Raw genomic sequence first — 20,010 nt, forward strand, 5'->3', positions numbered from 1 at the left:
AAGAGGAGGCTCAGGGGAGACCTTACTTGCTCTCTACAGTCACCTGAAAGGATGTTGTGGGGAGCTGGGGGTCAGCCTCTTCTCACAGATAACCAGTGACAGGACTAGAGGGAATGGCCTAAAGTTGCACCAGGGGAGGTTTAGGTTGGAAATTAGGAGACAGTTCTTCACAGAGAGAGCAGTCAGGCATTGGAAGGGGTTGCTCAGGGAGGTGGTGGATTCACCGTCCTGGGGGGTGTTTAAGGAAAGGCTGGACCTGGTGCACAGGGACATGGTTTAGTGGCTGATATTGGTGTTAGGAGGATGGTTGGACCAGACGATCCTGGAGGGCCCAAAAAGTTGTGGTGAATGGAGTCAAATCCAGTTGGAGGCCGGTCACTAGTGGCGTTCCCCAGGGCTCGGTACTGGGACCAGTCCTCTTTAATATCTTTATCAATGATATGGATGAGGGCATTGAGTGCACCCTCAGTAAGTTTGCAGATGACACCAAGTTAGGTGCGTGTGTCGATCTGCTCGAGGGTAGGAAGGCTTTGCAGGAGGATCTGGATAGGCTGGACCGATGGGCTGAGGTCAACTGTATGAAGTTCAACAAGGCCAAGTGCCGGGTCCTGCACCTGGGGCGCAATAACCCCAAGCAGAGCTACAGGCTGGGAGATGAGTGGTTGGAAAGCTGCCTGGCGGAGAAGGACCTGGGAGTATTGGTTGATAGTTGGCTGAATATGAGCCAGCAGTGTGCTCAGGCGGCCAAGAAGGCCAACAGCATCCTGGCTATAAGAAGCAGTGTGGCCAGCAGGGCTAGGGAAGAGATTGTCCCCCTGTACTCGGCTCTGGTGAGGCCGCACGTCAAGTACTGTGTTCACTTTTGGGCCCCTCACTACAAGAAGGACATCGAGGTGCTCGAAAGAGTCCAGAGAAGGGCGACAAAGCTGGTGAGGGGCCTGGAGAACAAATCCTACGAGGAGCGGCTGAGGGAGCTGGGCTTGTTCAGCCTGGAGAAAAGGAGGCTCAGGGGCAACTTTATCGCTCTTTATAAGTACATTAAAGGAGTCTGTAGCGAGGTGGGGTTTGGTCTATTCTCCCATGTGCCTGGTGAGAGGACAAGGGGGAACGGGCTAAAGTTGCGCCAGGGGTGTTTTAGGTTGGATCTTAGGAAGAACTTCTTTTCGGAGAGGGTTGTTAGGCATTGGAATGGGCTGCCCAGGGAAGTGGTGGAGTCACCATCCCTGGAGGTCTTTAAAAGACGTTTAGATGTAGAGCTTAGGGATATGGTTTAGTGGAGGACTGTTAGTGTTAGGTCAGAGGTTGGACTCGATGATCTTGAGGTGTCTTTCAACCTAGACAAATCTGATTCTGTGATGAAGTTGAGCTGACTACCATGCAAATAAATCTAGACATTTTAATCCATGCTGCTTTAGTGTCTTCTAACGAACTTTATGTAAATACCCCCCACACACACATTTTTCACTGCAAGACCATGGCCTCAAAAAATATCATCATATATATCATATGATATCAAAATATCATATTAGGCTTAAAAACTTAAAATGCACAGCTAAAACAACAACTCAGTAAAACATCAATTATTCTAGCATCAATGATTAAAAAAAAAATAGACTTGAGCGATACTCATCCATTTGATGCATGGGAGTGTACTGTGCTTATGTAGCATGGTTTTCAAAGCATGGGGTCTGCAGGGGTGGCCTCTCTAAGAGACCAGGAGCTGCCCCAAGACCCCAAGAGATAGTTCCAAAACAGACACGCCACTGGTCAAAGCTGAGCCAATGAGCAAGGTTGGTTTCACCTCTGTGATTACATATTTCAAAGGGGTGGGGGGGGGGGGGGTGGGGGATGATGCACAGCAGCAGCTGGGAGAGAGGAGTGAGAAAATGTAGAAAGAGATAACCCTGCAACCACCAAGGTCAGTGAAGAAAGAGGTGCTCCAGGGACCAAAGCAGAGATTGCCCTGAAGCCCATAGAGGAGCCCATGGTGGAACAGGTGGATCTGGCCTGAAGGAGGCTGCAGTCCATGGAGAGCCTATACAGGAGCAGACTCTGGACCAGAACTGCAGCCCATGGAGAGGAGCCCACTGTGGAGCAAGTGGTTTGGCAGGAGCTACATCCCATCGGGAACCCACTCTAAAGCAGTTACTTCCTGAAGGACTGCATCCCTGGGCCCATATTGGAGCAGTTCTTGAAGAACTGCAGTCTGTGGAAAGCCCGTGTAGGATCTGTTTGGACTGCAACCCATGGGAAGCACTCCATGCTAGAGGGGAAGAGGGAGAACTCCATGCTGAAGCAGGGGAAGAGGGTGACTATGGAGGAGAGAGCAGAGACCAAGCATTATGGCCTGAACGCATTTCTCATTCCCCATTCCCCTGCACCCCTCGGGGGGAGGGGGGGGTTAGGGGGGGGAAGTAGAAGAGGGTGAACAGGGAGGAAGATGTTTTTAGTTTGCTTTTAGTTCTCACTGTTCTAGTCTGTTATTATCAGGCAATAAATTACATTAATCTCCCTTACGCTGTTTTGCCTGTGGCAGTAGTTGGTGAGTGATCTCCTTCTTCTTGTCTCCGTCCATGAATTTTTCATGAGCCTTTTTCATTGTATTTTCCCCCCTGTTCTGTTGAGGAAGGGGAGTGAGAGAGCAGCATGATGGAAATTAGCTAGTCATCAGTGTGAAACCACTACAGGGATGAAGACTACAAATTAAGAGTATGAGGCACTGAAATCCATTCCTCTCTCCAAAGCATCTTCAGTTGATTCTGAAAGATAAGTATTCTGTTAGCTATCACTAACTTGTCTCACTGCTCTATGCCCTGGGGCACCTAACTGCAAGGTCCATGGCACAATAGAAAGCATCAGAGCTATTAGTGCTGTACAGTCAAGCTGTTCCAATACAGTTGCTGGAAAGATGGAACAGCAATAGTGCATGGGATCTGACCGCAAGCAAGCTCATCTCTCTCTCTCTTTTATGTGGAAGAGAAATCCCCAAACCGCTACAAGTAACAGCACAGAGTCACTCTGCCTCATGCCAAGCAGCTTGTGGAGAGCACTCCAGGCTGGGACCACCACCATCTCTGGCTTGTGTATTAATAGGAGGAGAGATTATAGCTGTTTTGCCTCGTGCGAACTGGGTGCCCTATCTTATATCATTATAATTATATAACATATAATATATATGTATGTAATATATACGTATAACAGTGATGTGGCTCTGGAATAGCAAATTGTTCTTTGTCTCATTCATTGTATGGCTCAAATTCATGCAGAATTTCATAATTTCAGCTATGAAAACCCTTTCAAAGGCAGCACTGGGACAGTGTACTTAGTACACCATATACCCTGAGCAGCCATTTTCTGGAAAAGCGCATGGTCAATTAGTATTTATGTACACTAATATTTTTTTAAACACTGTTTACCTTTACAGTGGCTTTGTGTCACAAAGCTTTAACAGCTCCTCTGAGTTTTTACAACCGTTTGTTTCATGCACAGCCATAGGGAGAGCTGCTTGGCATCCTGCAGCAGTCCTTCCTCCCAGCACAAGTGACTCTTCTTTCTGCCCTCCCACACTCCCACTGTTTTTATTATTAGCCTTCTGTCTCCCTTGAAGCTAACAAGTATATTCATGTTTACACTGGAGTGATCTCTGTGAATCATAAGAAACAACCTGACCCATATGTAATATGTATTTGAGAAGTCAAGAGTAACAGGGAAAAAAAAGAAGCTTTGTGTCAAAGCCCATTGTCTAAAACATATTTCCACCTGTGACAGGCATGATTGCTTTGTCAATTGGCTGTTACACCTCTAGGCAGAGGAAGAATGGGGCAATGTGGCCAGTGCTCAACGTCATCTCCCAGCTCCATTGGGTGAGAGAGCTATGGGACCCCCAGAGGCAGTGCAGGTGGAGAAAACAGAGCAAATTGTAAAGGAGAAGAAGATGACAGGGGAATTGTAAAGGAGAGCTCAGGGCCACAACCCTCATGAGTGGTGATAGGGCTGGGATGCAGACCTCATCTCCTCAGAACTGGAATACCTCACTTACTTCTTGTTTGTAAATGGACAAATATTACAGAGTTTTGGCCACCAGTATTGAACAGCACAGCTGAGAACAAAAATTAGCCCTTGCTGCCAGAATTAAGAGAATAATTATTTTAATCTGTTTAACAGTGAATAACATAGTTGCCAAATGATTAAAGGAAACTAACTGAAAAAGAGTATTTGTAGAAACAATATAAATTAAAATGTATGCATGCTAACGTAATGATTAGCTACTTCACAGTTGCTATAACGAACAAGCTAGCTGATTATAACCCAATCTGTAATTGCTGTAGGCTCTCTTTCATTGGGCCTACTCTGCCCTCCAAACCAAGTATTGACAAGTACTAAACTGTGTAATGACTGCATGGATTTAAGACCCTCTGAAGCTGAGTGACTGTGTATAGGACAAAAAAAAAAAAAAAAAAAAAAAGGGGAATTCAGGGCCCTCTCAGCTCTGCAGGAATGACACAGTCCTTTCTGTAGCTCACACAAAAGTGGTTGCTCACACTTTCTGCTTCTCCTGTCACTGTTCCTCTTCTACTCACCAAACTCATGTGCTCTAGGAAGTCTCCTTGCCACTGATCTTAATCCAGATAAATTAATTTCTCCACCTAGGGAAGCCAGTGATGAAAGAGATCACTTTGGAACAAATGCATGGATATGTATATGGTTTTATTTCACATGGACACCAGCTGGGTCTGAAGAGCAGCCTGCTGGCCTGTATCTAGCCCTGAACATCTTTCAGGTCCTCCTCAAATGCTCTTAAATTTAGGAATTGTTCTGCTGTGAGCTGTTGGGGCAGGAGCACCCAGGTAAAAAACAAAACAAAACAAAAGTTTTAGATTAGATGTAGGAACTTCTTTCCATATCCAGCATAAAGCATTTCCCTCTAACCCCCTCCATTGCTAGTCACTGTAATAATCTCTTCTGGAATTCAGAGCAAGGATCAGAATAAAATATTCAAACCATACAAAACAGCTATATTTAGGAATCAGACATATAGTAATGAAGATATCCTGATTTACAGCGAGAGTCACACTGATCATGATTCATTGATATGTCTTCTCAACATTGGTAATGAAATTATTAAGCGTCAAGGGCCCTGAGAAACTTTTTGAGCTTCTCAGTTTCCTTTTCAGCTGAAGGCTCCCATGCTTAGTCTAAAGCCAACAACAATTTTTGGAATAGTGGAACAGGTAAGCTTAGATGTACTCAAAATCTTTAAAGAAGCACCATAATGTACTTTTTACAAATAATTTGATGCAAGAATGGGGAACAAATAATAAACTTACTTTGATCTTATGTTGTTTATTCTGTAGGTTAAAATGAGATTCAAGGAAGTTCCAATTCATATAATGCATTTAAAAGAATACCTGCTTAGTGATTTTTAAGCTGAGGATAGCCAGACAAGGCTTGCTTTTAGGGTGATTTAGGTTGAGATGCAGAACAGTGAGAGTGACTTTTCAGCACTTTGTATTTGGAACTATTTAATGCCTCAGTTTCCAGTATTATCTAAACTTATCTCTGAAGTCTGAATTCAGAGTTTAAACCTGTCTAAGCACTGGGGCAGCCTCATTCAGAAGGCTGGTGCTTCCCAAGGCAGGATTCTCTGTGCTGGCTGGTCAGTAGCTCAGACATAGCAAGGGAGGGTATATACAAAATAAAGAAAAAGTAAAGAAAAAACACACAATAAAGCCACAGTGATTCTAAATAATTCCAAGAAAATGTCATATTCTGTTTTTAAAGTCTGTATTACACAATAATGCTTTAACTTTTACTGTACCAGAGAATGTTTAGAAGCTGAATACAGACTCATCCCAACATGATGATATAGAACCTGACAGTTCAATGGCACACAAGACCTATGAGAAGATACTGCTGTGAAAATGGGACCATAACTGTCCAGAATATGTATCTATGAAGGACATCTGCTAGCCCCAAAGTACTCTGTGGAGTACTAGATGAAATTTGGGTCATTTCCAGTTCTGGGTTCCCCGGTACAAAAAAGACAGGAAAGAGTCCTGGAAAGAGTCCAGCAGAGGGCCACAAAGATGATACAGGGCCTGGAGCATCTTCCTTATGAGGAAAGGCTGAGAGACCTGGGTCTGTTCAGCCTGGAGAAAAGAAGACTGAGAGGGGATCTCATCAATGTGTATAAATACCTGAGGTGTGGGAGACGAAGGGATTTGGCCAACCTCTTTTCAGTGGTTTGCAGGGACAGGACAAGGAGTAATGGTCACAAGATAGAGCCCAGGAAGTTCTGCACCAACATGTGAAAGAATTTCTTCACGGTGAGGGTGACGGAGCTCTAGAACAGGCTGCCCAGGGAGGTAGCATGCAATCTAACCTATATACTTATCTATCAGATTCAATAAATATATAGCACAAGGTGCTGTGAACTGCTTACTTGAAGATAATTTTGACATTCTATCTAAATTAAGATGATGCACTATAACTCACCTGTAACTTCTGAGTCAAAGAGCCCCTCTGTGCCTGGAGATCTCTGGAACTGTCAATTTCTTGTTTCAATCTTTCTATTTCCTGAGGGAGAAGAAAAAAACTCTTTAGCAACACATTACCTGGCTCAGAGTCAGTGCAGGTAAGCTGGCTGCTGCTGCTTCTCTCAGAGAAAGCCATTGCAATAAAATGAAAACTGGCAATTGGCTACTGTACATCATAGCACATGAAGTTTAAGCCCTGCTCCCAATATTATTGAATCACAGTTCCAAAACAGCATTTCCACTGTGAATAAACAATACAGATAAGTATTTTATTTGTTATAAAAGTGCAAGCATCTTTCCAGTACAAAAGATCTGAAATATTTTTTTCTCCTGGAAAATTAAGGGTCCCTGTAATTAGAGAAACAATCTTATGCTTTAAATTCTATTTTAATCCAGCCTTCTTCATTTTTTTTCAAGATAAAAATACAATGTTCATCTGTGAGCTGCTTATCATGTCACTAGCAGCAGGGCTGAGCATCAGAAATTATCTGATTTGACCACTGATTTCTGAAAAAGGATTCAAAAAGAAATATATCTTTAACACACCAAGAGTACAGTAATAAGGTATAAAAATAGCATTATATATAAAATAAAGAATGGAAGAGAAATTTTTTCATAGATTATTTCAAGAGTTAATGAAACTAAAAGGTATCAAACTTAAAGCTAATAAATACTTTTTCCTGGAAGGGCATATTTACCTCCCAGAAATCCTTTTGGAAAGGATTTCTTTGCATCTTCATAATTCAAAAGGGAAAGGGACCAAAACAGGAAACAATACCAATGTGAAGCTAATCTCTTAAATATGTGGCAGTTTGGAAAAGACGTTCTTCCATTTCCTGCAATTTTACCCCCAAGAACTGGATTTCCTGTGCAGGTCCCTTGACCTTACTCTGTTTAATGGCAAAACCAGCTTTCAGGAGAATATGGATTATTTTCTTCCCTTTCTTAAAAACTTCTTCTGTGGTGTTGCCCCACATGAGGATATCATCAATGTACTGCAGGTATTCAGGAGATCTCCCTTGTTCCAGTGCAGACTGGATCAGTCCGTGGCAAATGGTAGGGCTGCGTTTCCACCCCTGGTGCAGTTGATTCCAGGTGTATTGGATGCCCCTCCAAGTGAAAGCAAACTGCGGCCTGCATGCTGCTGCTAGAGGGATGGAGAAAAATGCATTAGCAATATCAATTGTGGCGTACCACTTGGCTACCTTGGACTCTAGTTCGTACTGGAGTTCTAGCATGTCCGGCACTGCAGCACTCAGTGGTGGTGACTTCGTTCAGGCCTCGATAGTCCACCATTAGCCTCCACTCGCCATTAGACTTTCGCACTGGCCATATAGGACTATTAAAGGGTGAGTGAGTCTTGCTGATCACTCCTTGGCTCTCCAGCTGATGAACCAACTCATGGATGGCAATCTGGGAGTCTCGCTTGGTGTAATATTGCCGCCGGTGCACAGTTGTGGTAGCGATTGGTACCTGCTGTTCTTCAACCTTCAGCAATCCTACAACGGAAGGGTCTTCTGAAAGGCCAGGCAGGGTAGACAGCTGCCTAATCTCTGTGCTCAAAGTTGCTATGCCAAAACCCCACAGGTACCCTTTTGGATCCTTGAAGTACCTTCTCTTGAGGTAGTCTATGGCAAGGATGCATGGAGCCTCTGGGCCAGTCACAATGGGATGCTTTTGCCACTCATTCCCAGTTAGACTCACTTCAGCTTCCAGTACAGATAGTTGTTGGGATCCCCCTGTCACTCCAGAGATAGAGATGAGTTCTGTCCTTTGGTAGCCTGATGGCATTAAGGTACATTGTGCGCCAGTGTCCACTAGAGCTTTGTATTCTTGTGGTTCCTATGTGCCAGGTCATCGGATCCACACAGTCCAATAAATCCGATTATCCCTCTCCTCTACCTGGCCAGAGGCAGGGCCCCTCTAGTCCTGGTTGGAGTGTCTGCCACTTAATTTTTGCAAATGAGAAGCAGAGGTCCCTTCATCAGGGTCACAAATGGGATCTGGGTCAGCCCTTCTACTGACTCTGGGGAACTGCCAAACAGACACTGGAGCAGCATTTTTCTTAGGAGACCCTCTTCTTGCTGATGTATTTCCTTTCAGTTCACGTACCTGAGCAGCTAGGGATGAAGTAGGTTCACCATCCAACTTCAGAGAATCACAGAACTGAAGGGATTGGAAGGGACCTCGAAAGATTACCCTGTCCCAGGTGCAGGACCTGGCACTTGCTCTTGTTAAACTTCATGCGGTTGGTGATGGCCCAGATCTCCAATCTGTCCATATCGCTGCAAGGCCTTTCCACCCTCAATAGTGTCCAGAATTCCTCCAAGTTTAGTGCCATCAGGAAATTTGCTCAAAACACCTTCTAGTCCTATATCCAAAACATTGAAGAGGACTGGCCCTAAAATGGAGCCTTGAGGGACCCCACAAGGACTGTCCGCCAGCCTGATGTGGACCCATTTACCACATCCCTTTGAGCCGTGACCATCAGCCAACTGCTCACCCATCGTATGATGTTTTTGTTTACCTGTTTGCTGGACATTTTGTCCAGTAGGATCCTATGGGAAACTGTGTTGAAACTGTGTTAAAAGCTTTACCGAAATCCACAATCATCTGATCACATCAGCTGGTTTCCCTTGATCGACTAGATGGGTGATCTTATCATAAAAAGAAATTAAGTTAGTCAAACAGGACCTACCCCTCATAAACCCATGTTGACTGGAACCAATGACTGCGGTGTCCCCTATTTACGCTTCAATAACTCTCAGGATAATCTTCTCCATAATTTTCACAGAATCACAGAACTGAAGGGGTTGGAAGGGGCCTCTAAAGATCATCGGGTCCAACCCCCTTGCCAAAGTAGGTTCCTTAGAGCAGGCTGCCTGGGTTGGTGAATCCATGCTGACTACTCCTCATAACCTTCTTCTCTTCCAATTGCTTGGAGATGGCATCCAGAACAAGCTGTTCCAACACCTTTCCAGGGACAGAGGTGAGACTGACTGGCCTGTAGTTTCCCAGATCCTCCTCCTTGCCCTTCTTGAAGTCAGGAGTGACATTGGCTATCCTCCAATCTTCAGGCATCTCTCCTGTTCTCCAGGACCTTTAAGAGATGATAGAGAGCAGTTCGGCAATCACCTCTGCCAACTCCCTTAGCACACGTGGATGCATCCCATCGGGACCCATGGATTTGCGTGCACTGAGCCCACTCAGACGCTCCCGAACCACTCCCTTGTCAACAAGGGGGTTGATCTCCACTTCCCAGACTCTTTCTCCTCCCTCCAGGGTTGAGGAGTCCCAGTGGGGAGTCCTTGAAGAAAAGACTGAAGCAAAGAAAGCATTCAGTATCTCCACCTTCTCAGCGTCTCCCGTTACCAGGACAGCCCCCTCGTTCAGCAAGGGATCCACATTATCCCTAGTCTTCCTTTTACTGTTTACATACTTTAAAAAACCCTTCTTATTATCTTTTATCTCTTTTGCAAGCCTCATCTCTAGGTGGGCTTTAGCTTTCCCTGTTGCGTCCCTGCAGGCCCTGACAACACTTCTATACTCCTCCCAAGAGGACAGGCCCCTTTTCCACATTTCATAAACCTTCCTCTTCCTTTTGATCTTGTCGATGAGCTCCTTGCTCATCCACGCAGGTTTCCTGCCCCCCTTCCCTGATTTCCTACTCTTAGGGAGGCACCGATCCTGAGCTGGAAGAAGTGCTGGTTAAATGTAGTCCAGCTCTCATATGCACCCTTGCCTTCTAGTAACCTAGCCCATGAGATACTCCCAAGCAGGTCCCAGAAGAGGTCAAAGTTGGCTCTCCGAAAGTCCAGGGTTGCAATCATGCTTTTAGTCTTAATTCCACCAAGTTCCAAATTGAACTCCACCATCTCATGGTTGCTGCATCCCAAGCTGCCCCTGACCTTCACATCCCTAACAAGCCCATCCCTGTTGGTAAGGACAAGGTCCAGGAGCACCCCCTTCCTCATCGGCTCCTCTACCACCTGCGTCAGAAAATTGTCTTCAATGTATTGTAGGAACCGTTTGTACTGCACATGCCTGGCAGAGTTGCTTACCCAAGAGATGTCCGGAAAACTGAAGTCCCCCATGAGAACCAGCGCCCGTGATCGTGAGGCTACTACTAGCTGCTTGTAGAAGGCCTCATCGACTTCCTCCTCCTGATCTGGTGACCTGTAATACACCCCCACAACAGTGTCCCCCATACCAGCCTGACCCTTAATTCTCACTCACAAGCTCTTCACTTGTCCTTCACCCTCCCCCAGGTGGAGCTGCGTACACTCTAATTGTTCCCTCACATAAAGGGCAACCCCACCCCCTCACTTCCCCAGCCTGTCTTTCCTAAAAAGGACATAGCCCTCCATGACAGCATTCCAGTCGTGCGAGCTGTCCCACCACGTCTCTGTGATTGCAACGAGATCATGGCCCCGCGACCAAACACAGATCTCGAGCTCATCCTGTTTATTTCCCATGCTCCGCGCATTGGTATACAGGCACTTTAGGGAAGCAGCAGGCACAGTTACCCCTGGAGGGATGCAAGAAGAAGAAAATTCTGGATGGGGTATCGGGATCATTACCTTCTCTGAGGAGCCCTCGGACGATCCTATGGGACAACTCAGAGGTCTTTCCCTACTATCTTCAACAATGACAGCAGTGACAACTTCCCCCAGCCCTTCTCTGTCACTTTTAGCTCCCCTCCCTTCCCCTGTCAAACCTAGTTTAAAGCCCTGGTAATTAGCCCAGAGAGTTTGCTCCCCAACACACTTGTGCCCCACATACTGAGTTGGAGTTGGTCAGCAGCCCACGTACACAGCTTCTCAAAGGGCTGCCCAAGATCGAAATACACAAATCCTTGATCCAGACACCACCCCCTCAGCCAGTCATTCACCTGTCCCATTCTCCTTCTTTCTGGGTCCCGGTCACCCAGCGGGAGGACAGAGGAGAACACTACCTGCGCCCCTGATCCCTTCAACAACCTTCCCAGGGATGCAAAGTCTTTTTTAATATTCCTCATTTTTCTAGTTGCAGCTTCCCGGGATCCAACCTGAATGACAACAAGAAGATAGTAAATTTCCGGTTTAATGAGCTGTGGCAGAGCCTTCCTAACGTCTCTGACACGTGCCCCAGGAAGACAGCACACCTCTCTGGATAGGTTATCTGGGTGACAAATGGGAGCCTCAGGGCCCCTCAGCAAGGAGTCTCCGATCACTAAGACTCTCCGTTCTTTTTTTGTGGCACTGGTTGTGATACAGTGCTCTGCCCGGCCCCGATCCATATGCTCAGTACTTCCACCAATCCTGACACGCTTTGCAGGTTTGCTTCCCGGGTTCGGACTATTGTCCAGACCCTCAACCTCATCCTTTTCCTGCCTGAGAAGGGAGTCACCTACAATGATTACCCTTCTACCTTTCTTGGTGGAGGCAGTCTTGAGCCATGGAGTCGACTTCCTCGCCCTGGACATCCTCCTGGGTAGACCTACTACATCATCCTTACCCACCGGTCTCTCAAGCTCCAGGGCCTCAAACCTGTTGTGTAAGGGCACCTGGGAAGGTGGGGCTGGTAGGGAAGGGGCATTGCCTGTGATGTCGAGCAGGGACCTGTTTCCATTCCTCCTCAACTCCCAGGTCCCCTCCCTCTGTCCGACTGAGACAGGGCAGGGGGTCCACTGCCATTTGGGGTGTCTCAGCCCAGTACCTCTCCTTCAGGCCTGGCACCAAGTTGCTCCACCAGTCTATCTCCCGCTCACACTCCCTGATGGCCCTCAACCTCTCTACCTCCTCCTTGAGCTCTGCCACCAGGTCATCCACCTGCTTACACCTTACACACACGGTGTCTCTGCTGCCCTCTGAGGGCAACAAGAGGCTCAGACACTCCCTGCATCCAGAGACCTGAACTGCCTCATTTTTGAGCGGGCACTCAGTTTTAGACATCACAGACTTTCTAGAAAGAGCTTTCTGCCTAGTGCAGACCATGGTGGTTTAGCTACAGGAAGACAGCTGATAGACAAGCTGTTCTCCTGAGCAGGGAGGGACACTCTGCCCTGCCTGAGCAAACTGCCGTGCAAACTGCCACGCCCTGCCCTTCTGACACACCACACCCTGTTTGCCCGTCCTGCTCGCTGTGCTCCCTAGGGGCTGTTTTTGAACGTCAGGGTAGAGGGGGCGCTGCTGGCTCCACCTACGCCTCGTCAGCCTCCCTCGCAAGGGCTGCCGGGTCCTGGTGGCTCCCTCGGCTGGTTTGAGTGGCCTCGATGCCGGAAAAAAAGCCCCGCCTGTCCCAATCCCCCGTTCCACTGCAGAACGCGTCTGCCCCAGAGCCGATTGCCTTGGCAAGTCTTTTTTTTACCGCCTCGGCAACTTCCTTATATCTTCCCCGTGGTCACATAGATAAAACCACAACATTCCACGTGGTGTGCGTCTTGGGTGCTCTCTCCCTCCAGCAGGAAAATACTGATTCTTAGTGGCTGAAATATCACTCCGTCCGGATGAGGAGGGAGATGCTTTTTCTACAGGGTCGTGAAGCCTTTGGAACAGTCTTTCTACAGCCAAGACACAGGCCTGTACTGGAGCAGAGAGATTGTCTTCATATTTTTGAAGCTGGCAGGACAGATTTATACATTGTTGGTCCCATACCCTCATCCCAGTTAATTACTGCCAGTTTGCTGGCATGTGATGATGGTGCACTCTGCACCAATTTACACCACATGGATGCTGTGCACTGGACTTCATCGGGATCTCAAGGTGTCTGGGCATTGTCCAAATCACTATAAATCATCTCCCGCACAGCTAATTCCCGCAGATGCTGGAGACCTTTCTCCATAGTGGCCCACTTGCCTACTTGATATACAATATCTTCCTTCTGGGGATACCTTTCTTTCACAGCTGCCAGGAGTCGCCTCCAGAGGCTGAGAACCTGTGTCCCTCTCCCAATTCCTTTGTCAATTACCATTTCTCTAGAGAGGGATCCCAGCTGCTTGGCTTCATTGCCTTCTAATTGTTGGCTATTGGCCCCAGCATCGAAGCAGCCAAGTGAGGATGTGTTCACTTGGGTGTCGACCATAATCCTTTCGTATTTCTTGCAACTCACTCAGGGATAGGGATCGAGTGATTTCTGATTCCTTTATGATTTCCATCTCTTCTTCCTGCTGTTTTTGTGATGGCTCTGCTTTAGAGGTGCCTGCCTTTTCCTCTTCTCCCTCCTTCTTAGGAGAGGCTTCTTCCCTTACTAAACGAGATGACTTCCGTTTCCATTGTTTTGACTTGACTATGGGGGCGACTTATTGGCCTGAAAACTGACAGATTGGCCTGAAAAAAAAAAGGCATTGACCTATTTCTTGCTCCAAACCCCACTGTCCAGAAAAGGGAAAGTGTGTTTACAACTGTTTTTCTTCTTAGTTGGAGTGCATCAGTGTAATGATTGCTCTAAAGAAACCACGTGTCTCAATGCAGGCTTACTTTTGCAGAGAGATGCTCAGTAAAAGCAAAGAAACTGTTCTTCACATTCTCAGCACTATATTGGACTGATGCAAGTATATACAAGGAAAAATATCAATCATTTCACAGAAGCTGAAAAATTGATTTTACTTTTTAACATCTACAGGAAATGCTACAGTATGTTCCAGCCATAACAAGATTAATACTGAAATGCCTTTAGAAATGATGCAACAGAAAAGCCAAGAATAAATTTTAGCAAATACCTCTTCTTTTTTCTTCAATGTAGATTCGAATTCCTGTATTGTCTGGTTTAATTCTGTTTTATGTGTGTGGACTACATTGGCTTGACTGCTTACACATTCTAGCTCAGTTACCTGTTGAAATTAGAAGCAACACATGCAGAATTAATTGCAACAATTTCAAGGCACTGTTACTTTTTTGCATAAATAACTGCATTTGAAATATACCCTTAGTTCTGTGTGACTTATGTTGATTAAAATGTTGAAAGTGTTCTTATGAAGTCAGTACAAAATCCCTTAACAAATTGTTTTGCATAGAATTGTTGCCATGGTGTCTAATGGTTACTGTAATATCTTGGAAACAATACATTTAAAATGTTGCAGGCTGAAAATAACATTAATTAAAATTTATACTTAATAAGCTGAATTACCATTTCAGAAACAGTAATGTCTAGATGATTAAACACAGATCTAACCTCTCCATTTGACACTTTTTAATGCTTCACCATCTTAATCAACTAAGCCACAATGCTCACCTACTTCCTTGTAGCAGTTCAATTAACATTTCACAGCTTCAATTTCTGACTCTGCATCAACTCTACTGCCAACTTCTTACTACTAGTTTCAAATCTTACCTCTCAAAGCCAACAGCTAATAGCACAATTTGTATTTATTTGTACAGTTCCTCTTTATTAGCAGGCAGCAAACACTGTCCACCTGCACTTCGATAAGGTAAGGTAAGGTAAGGTAAGGTAAGGTAAGGTAAGGTAAGGTAAGGTAAGGTAAGGTAAGGTAAGGTACCTGGCAATGGTATGCCCTTTTCTTTTTATTATTTTTTTAATTGAAGAGATGTTAATATACTGTCATTCACAAATAAATGGTCATGTAAAAATAGCTTATACACCAAAGAATAAAATCCTTGCATCTACACAGTCTACGCAGAGAAGTCTTTGTTTGTGTACCTATCAAATTACATATCAAAATATTAGAGAACTCTTACACTGTATGTCTATGTGGACATCTGCACTAAAATATTTTTGATTAATAACAAACTGTTAAAATATTTAAAAATACTTAAAAAAAAAAAAAGTTTTTTTTTTTTCCCCCAGAAGATATGTGCCTATCATTCTTAGTATATAGTCTTCAACAGAGGTGCATCATCTACCTAGAGGAATTAACAAATCTGGCTCCCAAACTCCTCAAATATATTTCTGTGCTACCCAAATCTTCAACGAAAACTGTTAGGTCTCCATTTCACTTCCTTAGAGAAATAGCCCCTGAGGGAATATATTCTCCAGGACAATTTCCTTTCTTAAATCGGCGGTGCCCGATTTAAACAGTTGTTACTTACACTAAGCCAAGGACTTTTCAGCTTCTCACATAGCCCTGCCCGTGAGCAGTCTGGGGATGCACAAGAGACTGTGAGGGGACAGAACCAGGACAGCTGACCCAAACTGGCCAAAGGGGTGTTTCATACCATGACTTGTGGAAAATGGACTCCACAATCAGTAAGATTGTAAAGTAGGTATGTCTATTCAGTGCTGGGCAGGACAGGGGGTAGTCCCACCAAAATCATGCACACCTGATGCGACAACTTGCCTTGGTTATATGCAGTAAAGAGTTACATATGCATGAAGTTTCACAATGTGCCTATACATATTCATACTCTGTCCCTGCTTCATATTAAAATTAGTTCCAGTGAGTCATTTCCATAAAGTCCTCCCATCTGCGCTTGCTGATGGTGGTAGTCGGAGGTTGTGAGGATGAAGGTTGATAAGTCTTCCCTGTCACCGCTAGTTGACCTCTTGTCTTTGCACAGACTCAGTTGCTCCTTGGCTTTTGTCCATCCGCAGGACCAGTTTCTACCAGTTTCTTAAGATAGGCTCACACTCTTATTAGGAGACTGACCTTGGTAAGGGGCCCAAGGCTTCTTGCTTTAGTTAATTTGCACAATGCACAACAGTTAGCAAAGACACTAAGTAGCATCCTAATTTAATGCTGTCAGCGCTCTATCACTACTTGATAAGATTCTCCTAACTCCCTCTCTCAAAACAAGCAGAATTGCCATTTGGATAAACCTGTCTAAATAGTGTCTGAACTAACATCTATATACAGCAGGAATCATGAAGTCAAAGAATAATTTTAGCTGGAAGGAAACTCTGGTGGTCATCTGGTCCAGGTCCACTTCTCAAAATAGAGTCAATTTTGAAGCCACATTTGATTGCGTAGGGTCTTGTCCAGTCAAGAATACTTCACCTTCCAACAAAGCTGCCACACTTGTGTGCATGTTCTTATATTCCTGCCCTGGGCACAGCACAAATTCTGCCACTGTTGAGCTCTAGTTCAATCCTAAATTTTGCTGGAACTGTCAACCTCATCCACCTTCACCCTTTCTGAAGTTTAACCTGTTAAATATTTCCAAGTTTTTCTGCTGAACTATCTTGAGTTAGAGGCAGAAGCCTCTGTGAACCCAGGGTCAAACCCTCTCCTACCTGTTGCGAAAGAGTGGAACATTATATGGTAACCTCCAAAAAGGGAAATCTTTCTTTAATATTAATAATAGAGATTAATAATGGCAATGACAGGGTTGAATGTTTATGGGTAAGAATCAAGGGGAAGGACAAAGAGGCAGATGTCCTGGTGGGCGTCTGTTAAATACTGCCTAACCAGGCCAAAGAGGCAGACAAAATATTCTACAAACAGCTGGGAGAAGTCTCGCAACCACTAGCCTTTGTTCTCATGGAGGACTTCAACTTACCAAATGTCTGCTAGAAATACAATACAGTAGAGGAAACAGTCTAGGAGGTTTCTAGAGCATGTGGAAGACAACAAGAGATGAGGAAAAGGCTGAGGTACTTAATGCCTTCTTTGCCTCAGTCTTTAGCAGCAAGATCAGTTGTTTTCCAGGTACTCAGACCCCTGAGATGGTAGATAGGGATGGGGAGCAGAATGAAGCCATCGTAACCCACAAGGAAATGGTTAGCGACCTCCTACACCACTTAGATATCTGCAAGTCTATGGGGGTCAGATGGGATCCACCTGAGGGTACTGAGGGAGTTGGGGAAAGTGCTCAGTGAGCCCCTTTCCATCATTTATCAGCAGTCCTGGCTATCAGGGGAAGTCCCTGTAAACTGTGATACACACAAAAATCTATTTAAGTAAAATTTGATAACAATTATAGAATAAAAAATGTTGGGTTTAAAATAATTTAAAACACCTTAAAAAGCAAAGTTTACAATGAATACCGCATGAGTCAAAAGACCCATTTTATCACAGTGAATGAGAATAATGGAAAATAGAAGGGTATGATATAATGTAAAATCAAAGGATGTTTATAAATTAAACATGACAAAGTTCAAACTGTGAAAAAAAATGCCATAAGAAGTCAACTAATAAATAGTATTAGCAGAAAAAAATATTACTTTATTTATTAAAAAGGAACCTATTTATGTAAATAAGGCCATTTATAATGTTATTTATATAAAGAGGGAACTAAAGATAGAAATAATAAGCTAAAGTTTACTAAGCAATATTTATTACTTCCCCCCACACACCACACTTGACAAAGAAATCTGATGTGGCTTGCAGATAGACGACTCCGGCACCAAAATGTGTGTATATACCTAAAGTACATAAGGAGTGAATACTGCAATTACATTATATACAAACCACATAATATATTATTAAATTGAACTAAACTTAGCAGCTAGTGGTGGAAGTACAATTCTTCATTTTAGAGGCTGGCCTATTTTGTACAATTTTTGATCTTATAAGTGAGTGTACTCTTCTAATGCATACATATTCACATTCTTCTTTTCCAGAGGGCAAGATGCTGTCACAGCCAATTTTTGCATAGAAAAAAACAGCTACATGGCAAATGAACATGCAAACTTTGTTCCTCCTTGAAATCAATTTGTCCACAAGTATTTCTAAAAATCCAATCTATTCACCTTTCTTCAACAAATTTTGTTCTGGATAGAATTTTTTTTTTCTTCTGAAATGGCAACAGATGAGAGTTGCAGCACAGCAAATTCCAATTAGGTATTAGAATCATAGAATCATTAAGGAAAAGACCTCCAAGATCATCTGGTCCAACCATCACCCCATCACTATATAACAGTTTTGCAAGTAACTTTTTAACCACATTTATCACAACACAACACGCAATGATGATTAACGCCACAAGAAGCAGAAGACTTAATCCCTCTTTGATTAATCCCAGTAACCATCTAGGCATCATCCCAAACAAATCAGCAAGCCATTGATCAAAAGGACTAATATCATGTTGAGTCTTTCCCGTGTGCTCCTTCAGGAAAGTTAATGGATTTGTGAATTGACTCACTGTGATCAGAGAGGTTCATATAGCACAATTCCTTAAAGTCCTCACACCCATGTCACCCACAGATTTTGTCGTGGCTCGATCTTGGTCACAAGCGCAAGCCCTGCTGGCAGTATTAGAATCACCATCAGCAACTTCCCCATCCCTTGAGATATCTTGGGCAGCCTCCACAACTAGGCTTGGCACCCAAACTGGTCCTGCTCAGCATACTGTGAGTCTGATACAATATTGCGTCCCGTGTCTCACCGCGTCCCACGTCTCTCTGCATCTGTTCCGCATCTCTCCGCATCCTGCGTCTCACTGCGTCCCTCGTCTCTCCGCATCTCTGTTCCGCATCTCACTGTGTCCCACGTCTCTCCGCGACTCTGTTCCACGTCTCACCACGTCTCACCACTTCTCTGTTCCGCATCTCTCCGCGTCCTGCATCTCCGCGTCCCGCGTCTCTCCGCATCTTTTTTTTTTTTTTTGTCCATTATAATTGGTATCAATTATCCTCAGCAAAACAAACAATCCGGTCAAAGTTGTACTTGACTGACCTAACAGCAATACGCTACAGTCATTCCCAATTGGCCCTTTGACGTTCAATGGAATTTTATGAATGTGAGTTTCTAGAGCATGTGGAAGACAACTTCCTGACAGTTGGTGAATGAGCCAACTAGGGACCGTGCCCTGCTGGACCTTTTGCTCATAAATAGAGAAGGACTTATGGGTGATGTGAAGGTTGGAGGCAATCTCGGGTTGTGGTGGTTTTACTCAGGTGGGCAGCAGAGCTCTACCTCATCCGCTTTCTCACTCCCCCTCCTCAGAGGGAAAGGGGAAGAAAATACAATGCAAAGGGCTCAAGGGATAAGGATGGGGAGATCGCTCCACAATTATCGTGACGGGCAAAACAGACACAGCAAAGAGAGACGGTAAGATTTATTGCCTATTACTAACAAGCTAGAGAAGTGAGAAACAAAGGAAAGAAACCAAAAGCACCTTCACCCCATCCACCCTCTTCCATCTCCTCCCCTCAAACATTGCAGGGGAACAGGGGAGTGGGGGTTGCAGTCAGTCTATAGCACTTCGTCTCCACTGCTCCTTCTCAGTCACTCTCTTGCCCTGCTCCAACGTGGGGTCCCTCCCACAGGTTGCAGTCCTTCCCAAACTGATCCTGCGTAGGCTTCCCATAGGCAGCAGCTTTTCAAGAACTGCTCCAGATATGGGTCTGTACCACAGGGTTCATCCCTCAGGAGCAAACTGCTCTAACTGGGTCCCCCATGGGCAGCAGCTCCTGCCAGGTCACCTGCTCCTGTGTGGTCTCCTCTCCACGGGCTACAAGTCCCAGAATCTATTCAGGCGGGGGTCCTCCACAGGCCACAGCCTCCATCAGTGCAGGTCCACCTGCTCCACTGTGGTCTCCTCCATGGGCTTCAGCGTGCAACCCTGCTCCACCGTGGTACTCCATGGGCTGCAGGGGG

General features: G+C 44.9%; 1 protein-coding gene across 1 annotated transcript in view; it reads right to left on the reverse strand.

Annotated features, from left to right (window-relative positions):
- The window catches only part of LOC309889541 (homer protein homolog 1-like), a gene marked incomplete at both ends in the record, with an annotated part of 121,137 nt that overhangs the window by 5,530 nt on the left and 95,597 nt on the right, over positions 1-20,010 (reverse strand). Inside the window, 2 exons of the mRNA XM_082782391.1 lie at positions 6,496-6,576; positions 14,236-14,346. Coding sequence (XP_082638517.1) covers positions 6,496-6,576; positions 14,236-14,346 — 192 coding nt within the window. The remainder of the gene's footprint in view (positions 1-6,495; positions 6,577-14,235; positions 14,347-20,010) is intronic.

This window comes from Aythya marila, assembly GCF_965140915.1.
Source record: "Aythya marila genome assembly, chromosome: W".
NCBI classification, from domain to species: domain Eukaryota; kingdom Metazoa; phylum Chordata; class Aves; order Anseriformes; family Anatidae; genus Aythya; species Aythya marila.